The sequence below is a fragment of the Saccopteryx leptura genome, chromosome 11 (assembly GCF_036850995.1).
Source record: "Saccopteryx leptura isolate mSacLep1 chromosome 11, mSacLep1_pri_phased_curated, whole genome shotgun sequence".
Lineage (NCBI taxonomy): Eukaryota > Metazoa > Chordata > Mammalia > Chiroptera > Emballonuridae > Saccopteryx > Saccopteryx leptura.
Window position 1 is genome coordinate 19,671,311 of NC_089513.1, and position 20,386 is coordinate 19,691,696.

At 47.2% G+C, this 20,386-nt stretch overlaps 1 protein-coding gene across 7 annotated transcripts in view; it reads right to left on the reverse strand.

The window, feature by feature from the left end:
• MAPK4 (mitogen-activated protein kinase 4) overlaps positions 1–20,386 on the reverse strand; it is a 145,077-nt gene that overhangs the window by 23,006 nt on the left and 101,685 nt on the right. For 6 of the 7 annotated variants that reach the window (XM_066352785.1, XM_066352781.1, XM_066352782.1 and 3 more), the window contains one exon: positions 16,797–18,236. In XM_066352785.1, coding sequence (XP_066208882.1) covers positions 16,797–17,342 — 546 coding nt within the window. In that variant the 5' untranslated portion in view covers positions 17,343–18,236. The remainder of the gene's footprint in view (positions 1–16,796; positions 18,237–20,386) is intronic. The other variant, XM_066352787.1, reaches the window with a different exon arrangement.

Below are 20,386 nucleotides of genomic sequence, written 5' to 3' on the forward strand. Positions count from 1 at the left end.
GTGGTCACACAAGTCTTAAGGGATAGAATTAGGGCTTGTGCCCTGACAGCATTCTCCAAAGTTCTTTCTCTTCAGCTTTTTTTTTAGAGAAAAAGAGGAAGGAGGGTGGGGGAGGGAGAGAGAGAAGCATCAACTCGTTTCACTTAGTTGTGCACACATTGATTTCTTCTCATACATGCCCTGACCGAGGTTTGAACCAGTGACCTCGGGGTTGAGCCAGTGCCTTTGGGATTGAGCTGGCGACCCTGGGTTACAACTGGTGACCTTGGCACTCCAGGATAATACTCGTCAGCTCTCAATAGAAAATCTAAGAAAGGACACGTGGTTTCTGCAGACGTCTAGATTCTCTTCTATAAAAGGTGCAGTGGCCTGCACCAGAGACTTACATGTGCTGTCTAGTCCCTGGTGAACAGTGACAGGTTTCCTGCAGAGAGCAGAGGGGAGCCACCAAGACTGGGGGAGGTCCTGCACTGAGACTCCAAGACCTAGGTGACAGGTGGTGTGATTTCTGGAGCGACAGGAAGGCTGCTTGAAAAAGACTACGTCCACCTGCTGGTTGAAGCCTGAAAACTCCTTTTCTTGGAATTCAACCCAAGAGAAATGAAAATCTATCTCTGCACAAAACCTTGTATGTGAATGTCCATATTGGCATCATTCATAATAACCAAAGAGGAGAAGGAACCCACATGTCCATCAGCTAAGGAACAGATTAAACAAAATGTGGTACGCCCATAAATGGAATGTTACTTGGCAATAAAATGAAATCAAGTACTGATACCTTCTGCTGTGAGAATGAACCTTGAAAACATAGTAAGTGAAGGAAGTCAGTCACAAAGGACCACATATTACATGATTCCATTTCTGTGAAATGTCCAGAATAGGCAAATATGTAGACAAATCAAGTAGAGTAGTGGCTGCCTAGGACTGGAGGGGATGGAGACTTCGGGGACGCTGACTCAGGGGAGTGAACTTCGTGTTTGGGGTGATGAAGACGTTCTAAAATTGATTCCGGTGATACATATACAACTCTGAATGTGCTACAAGTTATTGGTTGTATACTTTAGGTAAATTGTAAGGTGTGTTGATTATATCTCAGTATAATTGCTATTTTAAAGAAAAAGTTTTAAGGCAAATATAAACCATTTTTCCACTGGAAGGAATCCCCTCACTCATAGCCCTTTCCAACTGGCTGCGCATTGAGGTGGTGAGCTCCTGGTCCCTCAGCAGGACCCTGTGTCCCCAAGAAGCAGGCCCGGAGCTGCAGCAAGTTCCCAGTGGGGAGAATGGAAGGAGAGAGGGGGTGGGGATGCTGGGGAGGACAGCAGGAGGGACCCGGGAAGGTGGGGGTGCAGTGGGTAGGAGGCAGGAGACTGTGGGGGACCCACAGAGAGACAGAGGGCCGGTCCCAGGGATGACAATTTCCTGTCCTGGCTCTATGGAGCCACAGACAGTCACAGAACAGCTCTGCTCTCCAATTTCCTCACGACTCTTTCCCTCTGCATCACAGAAGGGACCGGGGAGCCCCCCTCCTGGAGCCAAGCCAGGTCCCCACTCTGCCTCTCATCAGCAGCAGGGCCTTAGCTAGCTCTTTAACCCCGTGGCCCCTAGTCCTCAGCTATCAGGTACGGACAGTAATTAACCTTCCCTGCCTCCCTCAGATGGTTGGTATGAGGACCCAGAATTGACTGGCAGAACTCTCAGGGTGTATTATTACAGAATGAAGGGGAAATGTCAGGGTAGACGTGATGGTGTCCATCCTCTAGCTACGGGAACTACTGGCTGTTCCCGCTCTCTCATTAGCTTCTGACCCACACAACACTTGCAAATTGACTAGGGTCAAGGTTGAGGGCAGCTGCTGACCACAGCACAGAGCTGAGACAAAGGCCTTCAGAGAACCAGACACACAGCTCCGCCCTCCTGCCTCAGGCTCCTCTGAGCTCAGCTTGTGAGCTACTGACCACCTCCTCCCGACAGGGTGCTTCCTCGGGCTGGGACACCAGGCCTGGAGGTTGTTCTGCGCTTCTGGGCTTGTCCTCCTGCACAGGGAACGGCGACTCCAATTCCAAAACAAACGGCGTAGGGATTAAAAATGGGAAGAATTTACTCCCAAAAAGATGAGTCCTGCAGATCACGACTGCTTAATCGAGCTCAGCCCAGGAGGACACGTGGTTTCTGCAGAGGGCAGGAGTTCTGTGTAGAGGATACTGCAGTGGAATATCCATGACCACACCCTAGAGTCCCTACACCCCAGACACCTGCTGTCCAGGTCATCCGGGGACTCAGGAGGGGCCAGCGTGGTGCAGCAGGGCAGTAAGGATGGGTCCTCTTTTCCTGTGGCCTCAGACCACAGGGGGAGGGGGTCTTGTCAGGTGTGTGATGGACAGTCAAGGACATCATGACATCATGGAAGAGAGGAGCAGGCAACCAGGATAAGAGCATTGGGGCAGCAATGGGACAAGGGACTGCCTCTTCCCACACCGCTGTGCAGGGCAGGCCTCTCCGTCTGCTCCCCGTGCCTGAGCACGGAAGTCGCTGCTGGATGTTCAAATGAGCCTCTCTGGGGAGACCAGGCCCTGCTCTCTGTCTTGCAGGGTGAAGGGAGGAGGTGATAGGTGTTCATAACAGGGACCCATTCTGACTGACTGGTTACCACTGATGTCTATTCAGATTGGTTGGTTCCAAAGCTTACCAATTGTTAAATATGTTGACTATCACCCCTAGTATGTTACCTCACTCAGTACCAGAATTGGTCTTTGGTCAAAAATAAAAAGTGTCAAAATTTAAGGGGGCTCTCTAATCTGGTTTCCTTTGGGTTAAACACACTCCCCCAAGCCCAGTGCTTCCCGATGAGTTCATTTTGACAATTTCATTCAAATAAAGGTTTTCTTATTTGTTTCCACTCTTCTTCATGCCTTTATTTTGTACCTTGGAAGAGAAACAAAAGCATGGGCAACTGCTTCAATAAAATTGGCTGTTAGAGGTAGAATTTCAGATACCGGAGGACAGAGACATTCTCTCAGTAGTGATTAAGAATCATGGAGAAAAAAGAGCTAATATTCACTGAGTGCTTCCCGGATGCCCGACACCGCGCTCAGCGTTTCCCACACACCTCATCTACTCCTCGCACCGCTCTGGGAAGCAGAATGTGTTATTACGAGGGGATGGGGCCAGACCAAGGCAAGTTAAATAGCTTCCTGGGGGTCACTTGACACCAGTCCACACCTGCCCACCACACAGATGAAGAGGTGGCATGGCACGTCCAGACAAGCTTGTCCCACAGTCCCCATGGAGGCAACAGCCCAGGCAGTACTGCCACTCCGGGTTGGGAAGTGAGACATCTATGACCCGGGGACGCCACAAGGGGAATACACAAGAGTCAGTGTGCACATGTTCTGGTCCAGGCGCTGGAGCGCTTGCCCTTCTCTCTCAGGAACCGGAGAACTCAGGCTTAGCACATTTCTTTGTAATGCACATGTGCTTGGTAAACTTTCTCTTACAGCAATTTCCCCAACCTTCCACCTGAAAAGCTCACTGTGATAAAACTGTGAATGTTCACGGTGCACATTTTTGAGAATTATAGAAAAATAAAAAGAAGACACTGGGGGAGCTATGCATCGTCCAACCATTGTTAACATTTTGGAATTTTTTCTTCTAGTCTATTTTTCATATGTCATTTTTTTTCCTCCTTGTTTTAAACTGTTATGATCATACCATCTATACAATTCTGTATCTTGCTATTTAAACCTAATCATTATTGCATACACATTTGCTATGTTAATGTAAACTCTTCAAAAACACCATTAAAAATAGTTGTATAACCTTCTCTTTAGTGGATGAGCCATAGTTTACTTAATCATGATGACTGAATCCCCGACATGAATTTGGTAAGTTCTGATTTTCATATACTCGGTTTTCTCTAAATAAATATAGCGGTGGTGTTTGCCAACTTTTGAGTTCCAGGTATCTAGGAATGAAGGTGTCACAACTGGTCATGCAGTATGAATTGGGCTTTGTAAACTTTAAGTTGAGTTTAAAATTGTGTTGAGGTAGAATGAGAGAATTCTATAGACGATGTCCCTGAGTCTCAGTAGTGAGGTTTAGCTAACTCTCTTAGGACATCTGTGAGGACAATGAGGAAACTTGGGCCAGACAACTATATAATTATGTAAATTTGCAGCTGGTTAAACAACTAAGCTGAAGAGCATTAGCTTAGAGTCAGTGTCACCCTGGAGGGAGGTGTCTAGTAGCCATGAGTAGCCTTTTGCTTAATCTCTTTACACAAGTTTTAAATTAATGATATGGGTGAAATCCTAGAAGACAGGCTTAAAATTATAAAGCTGTAAGGGATAAGATTATGTGCTAGAACCAAGATCCAAAAAGATCTCATCAGGTTGGAATATTTGCCGGAAGCCAGTAAAATGAAATCTATCAGGGATAAGCACAAAGTCTTGTTCTTGGGCTAAAAAATGTCAACCATGTAAATGTAAACTAGAGAATACTGAACTTAACAGAAGTTAGTTGGCTACAAGGACAATATGAGCTAATAATGTGACACGGCTGCCAAAAAACCACCTGCAGCATGAACAGTGAGCCATGAGATGTCACCCTCCCACTGACTGCTGGTTAAATCACACAGCATCTGTTCTGGAAGACGCATTTTAGGAAAGGGTCTGACAAGTAGGAGGAGGTGAATGAAAGGGCAGTCAGGATGGTGTGAGCTCTGGAAACACTGTCACCTGAAAAGCCAACAAGGCAGTGTAGTTCAGTGGCTAAAAGCATGGCCCTTGGAGGTACTGCTGGGCTTGGAAACTCAACTCTACCATTTACTAGCTGGGTAACCTTGGCCAAGTTACTCTCTGTCTGTGCCTCAGTGTCTTCATCTGTGAAATGGGACAACACAGCACCTATTACATTAGGTTGTTATGAGGACTAGGTAGGTTAATACCTGTCATGCACTTAGACCAGTGCCTAAATATTATTGTGTGAAGACAAAGGGGTTCTGGGCTACAGAGATTGAAAAGGGCATGATAGATGGCTACAAATATTTGAAAGCTTTATCCTGAGATGCTCTTAAGGACCATGTGCTACTCAGTGTAAAGGCATGGTCCTGGCTTCTTCAGTCTCTAAGCATTTAATGAGCATGTATTATGGGCCAAATACTGTGTGAGGAGCTAGGGATGCAGAGATGAACGAGATCTATACTCTTTCCTCAGGGCCCCACTCTCTATGGGGAAGAAGCATGTCAACAGTATAAGGATAACTGCTTTGGTCAACTAACTCTCCCCTGGGGCACTGGGCAAAGCTTTGCAGAGGTGAGGCTTTTGAGGAGGATCTGCAGGGCTGAGTAGAAATTTTTGTGGGAGCAGCGAGAATAGTGTGTGGGATCAGAGCTGTCTCCACGCATGTTTTTTTCTAAGGAACGGTGACAAGTCAGTGACTTTACAGCACAAGGGGAGTGGGGTAGCAGTAAATGAAGATGGAGATAAGAGCTGCTCTCTCCAGCTCAGAAGTGTGGTACCGATGTGGAAGGTAGCCAGTCAAGTGAGGATAATCACAGCAATCTGACACTCCCCCTGAGCCTTCTGTTCTCACACCACCGTCTTCTCAATAGGCACCACGATAAAGGCTGAATAAAGGAACCACTTTGCAGGAGAAAACTGTAAATAATTTGACTCAATTTTCTAATCATCCTTCTTCAGTATAAACACAGGAATATCTGTCTGTAGAGTAAGACAGTGTCATGTTCCTGAGACATTTACAACCTGGGGGTACCCAGGTGGAGGGACTGTGGAGCAAAGGCTGGAGGTTGGGACTCTTCCCACCAAGACTGTAGATACTATCAAAAAGGGAGTTCCCTTACCAGCAAAGCTAGTTTATACAAAGGGAAGGAGGATCAAATTATTCAACATTTATTCCCTAGACTCTCCCATTTAATTCTGTTTAATAATATTCATTAGGCCCTGGCCGGTTGGCTCGGCGGTAGAGCGTCGGCCTGGCGTGCGGGGGACCCGGGTTCGATTCCCGGCCAGGGCACATAGGAGAAGCGCCCATTTGCTTCTCTACCCCCCCCCTCCTTCCTCTCTGTCTCTCTCTTCCCCTCCCGCAGCCAAGGCTCCATTGGAGCAAAGATGGCCTGGGCGCTGGGGATGGCTCCTTGGCCTCTGCCCCAGGTGCTAGAGTGGCTCTGGTCCCGGCAGAGCGACGCCCCGGAGGGGCAGAGCATCGCCCCCTGGTGGGCAGAGTGTCACCCCTGGTGGGCGTGCCGGGTGGATCCCGGTCGGGCACATGCGGGAGTCTGTCTGACTGTCTCTCCCCGTTTCCAGCTTCAGAAAAATACAAAATAATAATAATAATAATAATATTCATTAAGCATGCTATAGGGGATATAGAGTAAAGTAAGTTATCAATATTTCCTTCAGTTACTATCTAGCATTAAAGATCATTTGCTACATAGAGCATCACATTGTTAAATGACAGGGCTGGTCACTTCTGGTCATGATGGAGTAACTGGTACTGGATTTGCCCTCCTGTTGTAAGCAACTATAAAACTGGACAATCATATACAGCAGATGTTTTCAGGCACTGGACAATAGGCTATGTAGAATGCCTGACAGAAAGGAAGGAAACACATAAGGTGAACTTCATGTTCACCCTGACACTCTGTCTTGGTAGACTTCCCAACCATAGCACAGAGTGGTTGTATGGCCAGTAGTCACCGCCATCATCGTGGCCATGCACATGCAGTTCCCATTAGATTTGGACAGATGGTAAAGAAACAGTGGAGCCAAAAAATGGTGGGCCATTCCTTTATTCAAGTCTCATACTGACCAACAAGCAAACACACAGGGAATACACTTCCCTTTCACTCAGAGCTCACAAAGCTACTGACACATTCTCCAGTTCCACAACCAGGAGAATCTTCTCTGGTTTCTCCTAGAATCAAAGGCTCCCCCGGTCCCAAAGCCCCTCACCTCTGGTCCCCAGCTTCTTCAGCACTCTGCATTCTCTCTCTTTCCCTGCCATCTTGGCTTCTCTCTCCTCCAGCACACATTAGCAAGACAATGGCCCTTCCCAAGCAGGAAGGTAATTTGCAATTTCACAAATCACATACCTGACACTGCCCAGCACCATTTTTTAACACTAAAAGTGAGCAAACTCAAAAAATACAAATTTCACAAACTCATTTGCCCAGCAGTGGTAGAGCAAAGCAGAATAGCCTTGTCTACTGAGCTGAGAAAGCAGAGACTGTAGTCTGGGGCTGCTAAAGCATCTGGAGCTGGCCGGAGAATAACTCTTTCATGAACTTGCAGAAAATTTCTGGTGAACCAGCAGTTGAAAACCACTGCTGTAGAGCTCTAATAAGATCAAGGAGAAACATCAGTAAATGAACTGCTTGCCAAAACAAAATACAACCCTCATTATATAATTCAGGCTCCTTTTAGAGTATCAACTTCAGTGTCTACAAACAACCAAACATTGTTAGAACTGTGGAGGAACAAGAAAATGTGTCCTAAATTAAAATAAAAAAGTAGCCTGACCAGGCGGTGGCACAATGGATAGAGTGTCCGACTGGGATGCACAGGACCCAGGTTCGAGACCCCGAGGTCACCAACTTGAGCGCGAGTTTATCTGCCTTGAGAAAAAAAAAAAAAAAGAAAAGAAGCTCACCAGCTTGGACCTAAGGTCGCTGGCTCGAGCAAGGGGTTACTCAGTCTGCTGAAGGCCCGCGGTCAAGGCACGTATGAGAAAGCAATCAATGAACAACTAAGGTGTCGCAATAAAAAACTGATGATTGATGCTTCTCATCTCTCTCCATTCCTGTCTGTCTGTCCCTATCTATCCCTCTCTCTGACTCTCTCTGTGTCCCTGTAAAAAAAAAAAAAAGTAGTCAATAGTAAAACAGACTCTGAGATGTTAAAGATGTTGGAATTATCAAAGACTTTAAAGCAGCTATTATAAATATGCTAAAAAATTTAAAGGAAAACATGTTCTCAGTGAGTGAAGAGATGGAGAATCTCAGCACATAAATGAAAACTATGGGCTGAGTTTCCCTTTAGAAGACACAAGATGACCAATTAACATATGAAAAGACACTCAATGTCACTAATCATCAGAGAAATGCAAATTAAAACCACAATGAGATATCACCTCACACCATCAAAATGGCTATCATCAATAAATCAACAAACACGTGCTGGCCAGGATGTGCAACAGAGGGAACCCTTGTGCACTGCTGGTGGAAATGCAGACCAGTGCAGGCACTGTGGGAAGTATAAAGTTTCATCAAAATTAAATATGGAAATGCTTTATGACACAGCGATTCTACTTCTGGAAATATATCCAAAGACACTCAAAACACTAATTTGAAAGAATATATATATCTCTATGTTCATTGTAGTGTTATTTACAATAGCCAAGATTTGGAAGCAGCCAGAGTGCCCATCAATAGATGAATGAGTAAAAACAGCTGTGGTAACATTTACACCATGGAATACTGTTCAGCCATAAAAAGACGGAAATCTTACCTTTGGCAACAGCACGGATGGACCTGGAGAGCATTGTGCTAAGTGAAATAAGCCAGGCAGAGGAAGACAAGTACCAGATGGTATTATAGGTGGACTCCAATGAACAACAACAACAACAGAAACAAACAAAATAAAAACAGACCCATAGATACAGAAAACAGACTGACAGCTGTCAGAATGGAAGGGAGTTGGAGAGCTGGTTAAAAAAGGTGAAGGGATTAAGTAAAAAAAACAATCCCAAAACTCGTGGACCCAGACAACAGTATGATGATTACAAAAAGGGAAGGGGTGGGGGAGATAGACTAGGATAAAGGACGATAAATGGGATGGAAGAAGACTTGGCTTTGGATGTTGAACACACAGTACAATATATAGATAATGTCTTACAGAATTGTACACTTGAAACCTATACATTTTACTAACCAATAAATTCAAAAAAATTTTAAAAATATTTTTTAAAAAACCAAATAAAAATTCTAGGAGGAAAATGTATATTCTCCAAAGTGAAAATTCACCAAATGAGAGCAAATTAGAATGGAAGAAAAAAGGGTCAGTGAAATTAAAGACAGAGCCATTGAATTTATTCATTCTGAAAAAAGAAGAGAAAAAATATTGGATGATCTTTTGCAACAATCCTCAACTGAGTTAACATATGATTAACTCTCCTCCTCTGGAAACCCAAAGGAGAAGAGAGAAAGTCGGGCAGAAAAACAAATAATTGTCCTTGCTCTAGTTTTTTTACCTGGGTACTCCCAGTTTGTAAATATCTCAGGAACATGACACTGTCTTACTCTTTAGACAGATATTCCTGTGTTTCTAATTTGATGAGGAAAAAATATCAACTTACAGATCCAAGAAACTCAATGAATCTCAAAGATGGTATATATAAAGAAAACCACATCTGGGTACTACACAGTCAAGCTGCTAAAGTTAAAAATCTATTTAATCAACTACTCTGAGTGATCAACCACTCACTCCCAGCTGAGAACAAACCCACAGGCACATGCAAAAGGGTGAGCTTTGCTATGAAGAGGAGGGCAGCAAAGCATGACTGGTATGCACTGGTACAGTTAGGCCAGTTGTTAGAATAATGAAATACCTGCAAACTGGTTGGAAAAGAGCCACTGCTCCAAACCCCTGATTTCTTCACTTATCACCTTGGCCTCATTTCCAGATCCTCCCAGACTTCCCTATGACCCCACAATGAAGAGTCAATTCCTGGCAAGGCCGGCACCTCCAGGACCCTGCCTTGGGATTCTCGCTGGATTATTTTCTGATTAGTGTCTTAGTGTCTGGGCTATGCCAGTTGTTCAAGTTTTATAATATTGCCCCTCAAACTAAGTGGGGTTGCTTCCAAGGAAGGGGATGTGCTGTTTGGGGAGTAAACAGAAGCGGACCCCAGGAGGCCTGGGGACAGCATGAAGACTTTGTTCCCGGGGACGAGGCTAGTGAGAAGGGGGTGAAGGGAGGTGGTGAAAACCAACAAAATTAGCTTTCCAGCTCTGCCTCAGTGTTCAGGGACACCTGATCTCTTTACAACCTCTGTTCTAATCCCCTAGGTCAAATTTTCCTTTTTAAAAAGGGATATTTCATAGCCCTTTAAATAAATCTTTTCAGCTCCACTGATTTGGAATAACACGCTTAGCGGCTTAAGAACTTCTAGCTAGACCCTGAGCAAGTTGTCCTTCCACAAGTCCATTTTCTCATGAAACCCTGGGCTCCGAGTATGGCTGGGCCTCTTTTAGTGCCAGCACTGTGGTCTCCAATCCTATTCTGAGGTCCTGGGAAGTCCTTTCTCACTCCTTCCACCTTGAGATTTTTCACCTGCAACGTGGAGACCATCCAGAATAGAAGCACGTAGAACACCAAATGGACACTCCCTTGATCACTAGCAAAGACACTAGTTAAGCCACAGAAAAGAGCATTCCTCCCCCTAGGTTCAGTTTCAAGGGAATCTGTGTGTCTTCCTAGCTGGACAGGGGAGGTTATCCTGGTGCAGATGGACTAGAGGCGTCAAAGGAAGGCAGAGTGGCCAGGAGAGGGAAGAAAGAGGTGAGGTTGATCAACATAATTAAACCAGCATAAACGCTGCCGACTAAAACTTCCACGCCAAGCCTTTGGAAGCTGGCTGTATGGGTTCAACATCATGTACCTCTTTGTATCCTTTGGGACCTTGAATTGAACCACAAGCCTTAACAAACTACAATATCTTGTGAGACCTCAATCAAACAGAATCGCTCAATTGTGAAAACCAATGCCTCTGTTTTTAAATAACATCTAGTGAAGTTTTTTACACCAGAATTACTGGTATATGTTTTCTAATATCACTGTTTATATCAGGGGTCGGGAACCTATGGCTCGCGAGCCAGATGTGTCTCTTTTGATGGCTGCATCTGGTTCACAGACAAATCTTTAATAAAAAAAAAAATAACATTAAAAATATAAAACATTCTCATGTATTACAATCCATTCATTTCCTACCGCTCATGTTCATGGTTGTGGGTGGCTGGAGCCAATCACAGCTGCCCTCGGGGACAACACCAAATTTTTGTCGGATAATGCAAAACCTACATGGGTCGTTGTATGGCTCTCACGGAATTACATTTTAAAATATGTGGCGTTCATGGCTCTCTCAGCCAAAAAGGTTCCTGACCCCTGGTTTACATCATCTAACGTTCTAACCATTGTTAAAATCAAACCGAACTGGAAACAACACTCCCTTTGGTTTAGGTCGTTGGTGTGTGCAGCTTTCTGCCAAACCTGTGTGATAGTTGACCAACCAGGCAGTGTGCAATGTGACTGAGATCCTAAAAGTCATCCTTCCTAAAACAATCTTCACAGTTCCCTGTCCCAGTGCTGGATATCCCCACCATTAACTACCCCTTTTAGTTAAGGTACCTGCTTCAAATACACCTGTTTTATCCGGGAGGTGTTCTTCACCTTCTTCATTGCACGGAAGTCTGAGAACGATAAGCATCAGCAAGCACACCAGGAGCAGCTTTCTGTCCACGCAAGCTACGCCCCGTCTTCAGGTCAGTTGTTCTGAAGCATCAGAAGCACCTGGAGGCTTGTTAGAACACAGCTCGCTGGGCCCCGCCCTGAGCTCCTGGTTCAGTGGGTCTGAGATGGAACCTGAGAGTTTGCATCTCAAACAGGTTCCCAGGTGAAGCAGATGACACTGGCCCAGCACCCACTTTGAGAAGCCCTGCGCTAGCTGATGTCTAAGGCATCTTCATGAGATACGGAGGCCAAGTGGGAAAGCATTCTGACTGTGACTAATGTGAGAGAACAGAGGGCTCTGAAGTAGAGAGGGGTCAGGACCCCAAGGCAGACTGGACTTCCTCAAATGATCCACCAAAACATAGGAGCTTTTGGTTGCCCAAATTCTGATGGGCCTCCGATTTTGCTTTCTTTCCTGCGTATTTTCTGTCTACTGCTCCCCGGAAAGGCAAGTCTGCTGGCAGAATCCTGGCCCCCCATCAAGGATGAATGATGGTTCCCTTCCCCCGACCAGCGATGGCCCCTTCCTGGAGGAGGATGTTCACACAGCTAATCAGGGTGTCAACATGCTACTCAGTCCTCTGCGCAGTTTCCAGGGGGCTCCTGACATTTCCTGGCATTTGCACAAGGCTCAGTGAAGTCTTAAACAACATTCCTTTTCTCTTTTGAGATCATCTACTTCCTAACAGGGTAAATTCAAAGGAAAACATGCTCTGATCCTTCGTCTGCCTCTTCTCAACACAAACAAGAAAGAGTTAGCAGTCCTGCAAGGAGACACGCAGAAGGGGTTCCTCTCACAACCACAGGCTGGGGAGCCACCCTTCAGGTCGGGCCTCATGACTTTGGTCATTGTGTTAGGAGGTGGCTCCATATTTCAGTGGGGGGAGGGGAGTGACACTGGGGTGGGTGTCTGCCTTTCCCCTACCCTGTAGCCTGGCATTCATTGGGCAAACAGTTCTGCTAGTGAGTTAGCTGACATCTGAAAGCACTTTGCCATCCACACTTTCATTTGACTCTTGTAACAAGAGTCCTGTGAAATAATCAGAAGGGAAGCGATGACCTCATTTGGCAGACAGGACAACTGAGAAGAGGCTCAGCAGGATCAGTGGCCATGAAGCTGAAGCACAGGCATGGCATTTCTGACTAAGCCACTCGTGTGACCTGGAGCAGGCCTCCTTTCCTGTCTGGGCCTCGGTTTTATCATCTGTGAGATGAAGGGAATGAATCAGATGATCATGAGGTCCTCTTACAGAACTCTTATTCTAGGAATAAGCTACACAAGGGAAAGGACTCACCTGCGGCCATGCAATTAGTAAGGTGAGTAATAATGACACAGAGAAAACTGTGCTCCCCAAATTGTCTCACATGATGGTAAGCTACCGCCACCACTGTCATCTCCCTGTCAGTGTGGGCTACTGGGGCCTCTGTTTGCGCCCTGGACCTCACAAAGATCAAGACCGCTAGGGGTGAGATGGCAGAGGGCTACATGCCTAGAATGCCCCCTGACTGTGACTGGCAATTCAGTGCTCTAAGCTGCTCATTAGAGAAAAGAAGACAGCTTCCTCTGACACCTCTTCACCAGGCAAACATGATGGCACCTGCCCCATGCAGACCCCATGCTGGATGAAACGATGTGGAGGTCCAGGAGACTTCCTGCTCCCCATCCCCACATGAGAAAGTCACGCTAAGGAGACTGAGATCACAGCTGCTGCTTAGTGTTAGGTGGGCTGAGGTCGGCCAAGGGGCTGAGTTCAGCCCCCTGTTGGATCACAAGCTGAATGCAACAGCCTTGAAAAGGGGGCACCTTTTTGAAACTCACACCAAGACATACTACCTGCAGCCCAGGTGAACATGATCTCTTCAAGGTGAGTGCAGGACCCATAAAACTTTAGGAGGGGTGCCTAACCGGGCAGTGGCACAGTGGATAGAGCATCGGACTGGGATGCAGAAGACCCAGGTTCGAGACCCCAAGGTCGCTAGCTTGAGCGAGCGCTCATCTGGTTTGAGCAAAAGCTCACCAGCTTGAGCCCAAGGTCGCTGACTCGAGCAAGGGGTTACTCAGTCTGCTGAAGGCCCGCGGTCAAGGCACGTATGAGAAGGCAATCAATGAACAATTAAGGTGTTGCAATGCGCAACAAAAAACTAATGATTGATGCTTCTCATCTCTCCGTTCCTGTCTGTCTGTCCCTGTCTGTCCCTCTCTCTGACTCTCTCTCTGTCTCTGTAAAAAAAACAAAAACAAAAACAAAAAAACAAAAAACTTTAGGAGGGGGTCAAATTTAGAGCAGTTTACATGTAAACATCCTCCTCCATACACACCACACCAGGGAGAGTAGATGCCCACATCTGACCCTTACCAATCCACTGGCTCGAGAACCAGTGCTCTTTCTTTTCTTACCCCGTCTGATCCTATTACGATGGTTTCATATATTAGCTTTCATTATACGTGCATAAATTGCACCCTATTTTTTCATCTATTTCAGTTTTGAAGGCATACATTTCAATGTCTCTCCCTTGTATGTGCTCTCTTTCTGAGAGTCAAACCTTTTACCCACATGGAATCAATGAACTCAGCTAGCTTCTGTCTGTAATGTGCTGGTAGATGACTAGTCTTCCATCTGTTTGTGACAACCAACCAAATCAACGGGCCCTGTCCCAGGCACAGTGAGTACACGCCCTGGAGGAAAACAAGATGACCATGAGATGACCTGCAAGGAACCACGGGCTCTCAGCCGAGGAGAGCACAGAGGACACACACAAATGCACATAAGACAGAGCAGAGAAGAGCCGTTGGTTCTAGAAGATCCGGGTTAGGGGACGAAGCAAAAGCAACATGGAAATTCAGAGGAAGGAAAGATGAATTGCAACAGGGGATCCAGGAAGCCTTCACGAAGGAGATAGCCATGGAAAGACCATCCATAAAGACACAGGAGGCCCAAGTGCCAGGCCCCTTCGGCCACTACTGGTCAAATAATCGTGAGAAAGCCAGTTCTCTTTTAAAATGGACCATGTCTCCCAGGGTAATGAAGATGAAATGAAAACTGATTTAAATGCACTTCAGATAAATAAAAGCACCAAATATAAAGCCCTCTGTCATCACTCTGGGAAGAGCAGGGAGGAAGCTAAAAGCAGAAGGTATGTGAGGGAGGAAGTGGGCGGGGTGGGTGCACTTGCCAAACGCAGGCTGATGTGAACACCTACTGGCTTTGTCACCGGCGCCAATGACTTTTTTAAACCTCCAATAGCTAATTATTGAAGAGAGCTCCAAAAGAGCAAGTCAGAGCGTTACAATTCCTCTGCACCAGGAAAATGGAAGTCCCGTTTGGAGAAGTGGCTTCCTGCCCCAAGTAATGAGGTGACAGCCACTTACCATCAGTGGTCAGTGAAGCGCCCCAGCTCTAAGCACCAGGCCTGGGCCCAGTGTGCACTCAGGAAACACTCAAGAAATGAATGCACGAGGTCCCCACTACTCTGCAAGGGGCTTTACATTCATGCTGCATTTTGATTCATAACCAGTGGGACAGAGGGGGCACGTATTAGCATCCCTGTGAAAGGTGGGGAAACTGAGGCTCCCAGATGGGGGGCATCCATGTCCCAAGTTAGCATCGTCAGATAAACAGCCCAGGTCTCTGCACCTCACATGGTGAGTACTTCCCCTCACCATGTACCTCCCAGGAGATTGCGACACCCACACTTTGCCCCAGTAAATTCCCTTTCCTGCCTTCCCCGAAGGACTGTTCTGAGCACTCTCCCTGTAATACTTCACTTAATCAGATTCTGTAATCGAGGAAGGTCTTATTATTATTCCCAATGCACTGGTTTATTCCAATTCAGAAGAAGGGTTTGTGCATGCCAGAAATAAGTGTCACAGACTCTCTTATTACCAAATTAAAAACCGATTTGAGTTAAAATCTTTGGTTCAGTTGTTTGGAGTCACTGCTCCTTAGAGGAAAGAGAAGGTAGAAATAGCACAGGGCATGAGGACAACAGGAAGACATGGCTTTTTTAAAATCACGGACACTGCTGTCTACGGAGTCGGCTGTCAGTTCTGACAGATGGCCTGGCTGCAGGAGGGGAGCAGAGGCCAGTCTCAGGGTTAAAGCGGCTCCAAGGAGCTGGAGCCGGCTGAGCTGATTTGGGCTCTGAAATCTGGGCTGGAGCCCAAGCTGCTGCAGCTGAGGGTGGGACCAGCAGCCCTGCCTCCCCCTCCCCTACACACCCTCGCCACACGGCTACACCAGACAGGGCAGTGCCTCTCTGGCTGCAGGCAAAGAGGGTGCTGAAACATGGTCAAGGTCAGAGCTACCTTTCCCTTCTGTGGCCTCTTGGCTGATAACAGTGTATGGCATGCCTGCTTCCTAGGGAATGTTTTCATTCTAATAAAAATCTGTGGCACAAAGTTTTGGCAGGAGGCTGGAATTGACATCCAGCCAGTCCCCAGCTCTGGTGAGGGGTACCTGGTGACACGTGCTCAGGCTGAGCTGCTCAGAGGCTCCCCTAAAGTGGCAGAAACCAGGGGGTGAGGGGAGTAGAATTTCAGAGGACTCCCGGCTCCTGAAGGCAGCAGTGGATTAGGTCAGAGGAGGTCCGCAGGACTGCTGTTATCTCCACCGGCACGGCTGGGTCAGCTCTGATCTCAGCAGCGGGTGAAGCACTTAGCCACCCACCACGTGGGGTCTCACTATACCATCCAGACTCCCACACTGTGATCACACTCAGGGGCCAGGGCACTGTGGGACCCGGGAGATCTGAGCCAGTTGCTGGATAATGGACGCCGAGGATGCGTTGATCAGATGAACTGTTTGTGCTCCTTGTCCACCAACAGAGCATGAGACATAGAGTGGGTCGGCCTTGACGGAAGGAGGAGACAGGATGAACTGGAGCCTAAGGCTGGGATGGCAGGAAGCCCTATCAGGAGTCCTGAGCAGGCAGCAGGGAGAGGAGGTGGTTAGAGGATGCTAGAAGCCAGTTCACCAACTGCACAATATTAAAGCCATAGAGTTTGGAGCTGGAAGGAATCTTAGCGATAATCTAGTCCAACACCCTCTTGCACAACCTGGAGTTATCATTCATAGCCCTATGGCAGAGCCAAGAACCAGAACCCCTTCCCCAACAACGTTTCAGGCCAGTGATCTTTCTAGCACCCTAAAGTCTCCCCAGACCCAGCTCCCAGCCCCCAGATCCCCACGGAGCTAGGAGTGCACTCTTGAACACTGAGCATTCCTGAGGGTCCCACGGGCCACCCCTATCAGCCATTCCAGCCAGACCTACCTTGTGTGAATAATGCTGGTCAACGATCCTCGCCAACCCGAAGTCCCCAATCTTGAGCACGAGGTCCTCCGTGCTGATGAAGATGTTGGCGGGCTTCAGGTCCCTGTGCAGCACGTTGGCGGAGTGGATGTACTTGAGCCCGCGGAGCAGCTGGTACATGAACAGCTTCGCGTGCTCCTCCGTCAGCGTGCCCTGCTCCAGCAGGCGGGCCAGGTCGGTCTCCATGTGCTCCTGCACGATGTAGGCCACGCTGCACTTGAACAGCTTGCCCTGCAGGGTGGCCCCCTTGGGCCCCAGCACCTCGTACACCTTCACGATGTTGTCGTGGTCCAGGCGCCGGATGATCTTGATCTCCCGGAGTGCGTGCTTCATGCTGCGGGTGTCGCTCAGCGTGACCTTCTTCACAGCCACCTTCTGGCAGGTCCTGCTGTCCGTGGCTGACAGCACCAGCCCATTGACGCCAAAGCCCAGGGGTTGGAAGTCGACGAAGCGCCCACCGAGGTCATACCCGTAGACACTGGCGATGCAATCGCCCTTCTCGGCCATTGTTGGCTCAGTGATGGTCCGGGGCTGCCCGTGTGACAAAGGGGCAGTCAGGAAAGGCCAGGTCCCAGCTAGTGGCTTCCCCAGCACAACTCATTCTGTCAAGTTCCAAAGCTGAGGGATGCTTTTTTTCGTAGTGATGTCACTGTCACCAGCTCTCTGGAGACAAGAGTGGCACATGTCCACACTTGCTGAGCTGCAGAAGTTGGAGGCTCACGCTGTTTTCTTAACCTGCATGGGGAGGGCTGTCCACCTACTGCAGCGTATCCCAAGCCCTCCTCCACACTCAGAATGGCTCATGCTTCTCTCAAATGTAGCATCTTAAAAAGAAAAACTAGTCTCATTATCTATGTGAACGTCAAGTTTTCGACCATAGCGGACCCCAAAGTAAAGCTGCAAAAACTCTCTCCTTTAAATCCTTTGTTAACAGAGGTTCCTTCAGGCCAAAATGCCTTTGCTGAGCTGTGTTCCTTACTGACGTTCCACAGCTCACTTATATCACAGCCTCTAGAAGCTTGGTAGCTGCTCTTTGTGTTCCAAGCAGAAAGAAGGGATCCCAAAAATGAATTCTATTCTGGAGGCTTCTAGGGGCTTCTTTCCACCCCTGCCAGCTCCCCTTTCTACCAGCTCACCTTGTTTCTGCAACCCAAACCAGCCTGGTGGGCATCAGTGAAGAAAGCCGGAGAAACCCAAGCACCTTCCATGAGCTCTCAGCCAAGTTACATCTGAAGTCCCAAGTCCGAGGGGAGCTCAGCGGCCAGGCCGGGCTCCTCTGGAGGCTTCAGTGGGGGCAGCATCCTGTCACCCCCTCATCCATGCCACCTCGAACGAGACTGTGCTCTGCTGGACTCAGAGAGGCTGCAGGAATGAGGCATCTTTCAGAGCGAGTCTCCTTTCCTGTCAAAAAAATAATGTTGGGTAAATTTCCACACTCCGGCTTCCAACACCTTCCCACTTGCGTGTCTTTTGTTAACCAGTCCAAGTGTTATTTGATCTGTCCAGCCAGCTGAAACACTGCTTGCTCAGGGGATTCCAGGCTTTGCACTGCCTGGACACCCCTCCTGCTGTGTGGAGCCCTCCCCTGGAAGACAGAGATGATGGATTGATTTGATAACATCATCAAATGGTGTGTGCCTTTTATGTAAATGCCTGCTCCCCAAAGGTTAACACTCACAAATTGGAGGCGAGAATGATCAGCTATGACCTTTGCAAAATTCATTCTTTAAGCTCTGCAACCACACACATCAGCATTAGCTGGCTAGCTGGGAAGGGTAACAGTCAAAAGTAACTAGTTGCAGACAGAAAATAAAGGATCAATAATCTTGTTTGTCCACTTGGACTCTTCTTCCTTCTTTTGCAGATGTCTTTCAGTATTTTAATAATTTAATATTCAAATTAGCAATGTAATTACAATCGCATCTCTTGCTTTCCATGTAGGTGGCAAAAGCAAACATATCAAATTACAAGGAAATTCTATTGCCACCCTATTAAAAGGACTCTCTGCCCAGCAAACCAGAGCACAGACTTCTTCACATGCCAGGATTGGCATGGTGAACTGTATTCCTTTTGATGATGGGGACCTAGCTCTTCAAAGTAGTAGGTCAAATCCAATCCTGACTGCTCTCTGGTGACTTCTGATTCCAATTACAGGCATAGGACCCAAGTGGGGAGAAAAAAACTGCAAAACTAGCAATGTAGATTCAGACCACTGAAGCAAAGGCAGTAATATCATAGCTTCTAAGGACGTTGCAGGTTTTATAAGTCGATTAACTCCACAGACACACAAAGAACAAACACTGCATTCAGAAACAAGGAGTGAATCTGGCCGGGGTTGCTGCTTTATTCCCATCATACTGTAGGGTCCCTTGTAGGGACATTTGCATATCTGAACTATATGCAACTCCGCAAATGATAAAGGAAGCAAAACAATAGCAATGCTCTGAAATTAAGCAGGCAAATTAGGGGGCACAGATGTACAGAATAGCAAATAATCAGAGCCCCTCTAAAAACTTGTAATGAAAGAGCTTTGCCAATGGTCTGGAACATAGTACTTGCTCAATAGATATTACCTATTGTTGCTATAGTTGAAAATTCTTTTATACTGACATAAGAGGCACCTATTATGCTAGGGTTTCATCAAAGCTTTTGCAGTTCTACTCTGCATGTTTCTATTGGGCCCAGCAGCAAAATAATCATAGACTTGCAGAGTTTCATACTGGGAAGTAACCGTAGCCAACAAGTCCAATGGGCCTCAACTGGGGACCGTCCTGCCCTCCTTGGCTCATTTGAGGAGGAGTCCCTACGGGCCTACAATGGGCGGGGCCAGTCTGCTAACCATCCCGCTGAGCATCTCCATCAGTGAATAACTGATAGCCACCTGCAATGCCAGCACCTCCCCTGGAAGACAAAGTTCTCACTTTGCACTTGTGGGCACTGAGGCTTGGAGAACACCAGCTCAGTGTTTCTCACACAGACAGGGTCAATAAACATTTGATGAAATGATAAATGAATACCATTAACTCTGTTTGAGGGTTCCCAGCCCATTAGAGTCAGTGCTGGGACCACCCACTGAGCTACGGTCTAACCTTTGTGCTGGTGAAGTCCACCTGGATATCTAATTCAGGGGAACTAAAGAGGCACCCCAGTGCCCCGTTCCATCCCTCCTCTGATGCCTGCTGCCCAAGCCAGGGAACAGAAACTAAGTTGGAGCTTCTTTCCCTGTCCACCCATATGCCTGACCTGGTTCCCAAGCGCACAGCAAACAGAGGCAATTATGTGTTGTATTTTATGAGGAGAGACTTAAGCCTTCTTCCCTTTCCTGCTCTCACGGGGTTGTAAACAGAGACGGGAATGAGCACCTAAGCAGAGAGATGACATCACCAGCAAGCTGAAAGCAGGATTTGCTTGAGATCAGCTGCAATGCAGATAATCTGTGAATAATTAAGAGGTGCTTTATGTATTTTTAAAAACTCTTTCCTTTTCCTCTCACAGTGGCGAGGGACTATATCCCCCGCATGTGTGTGCGTGCACGCATGTGTGTGTGTCTC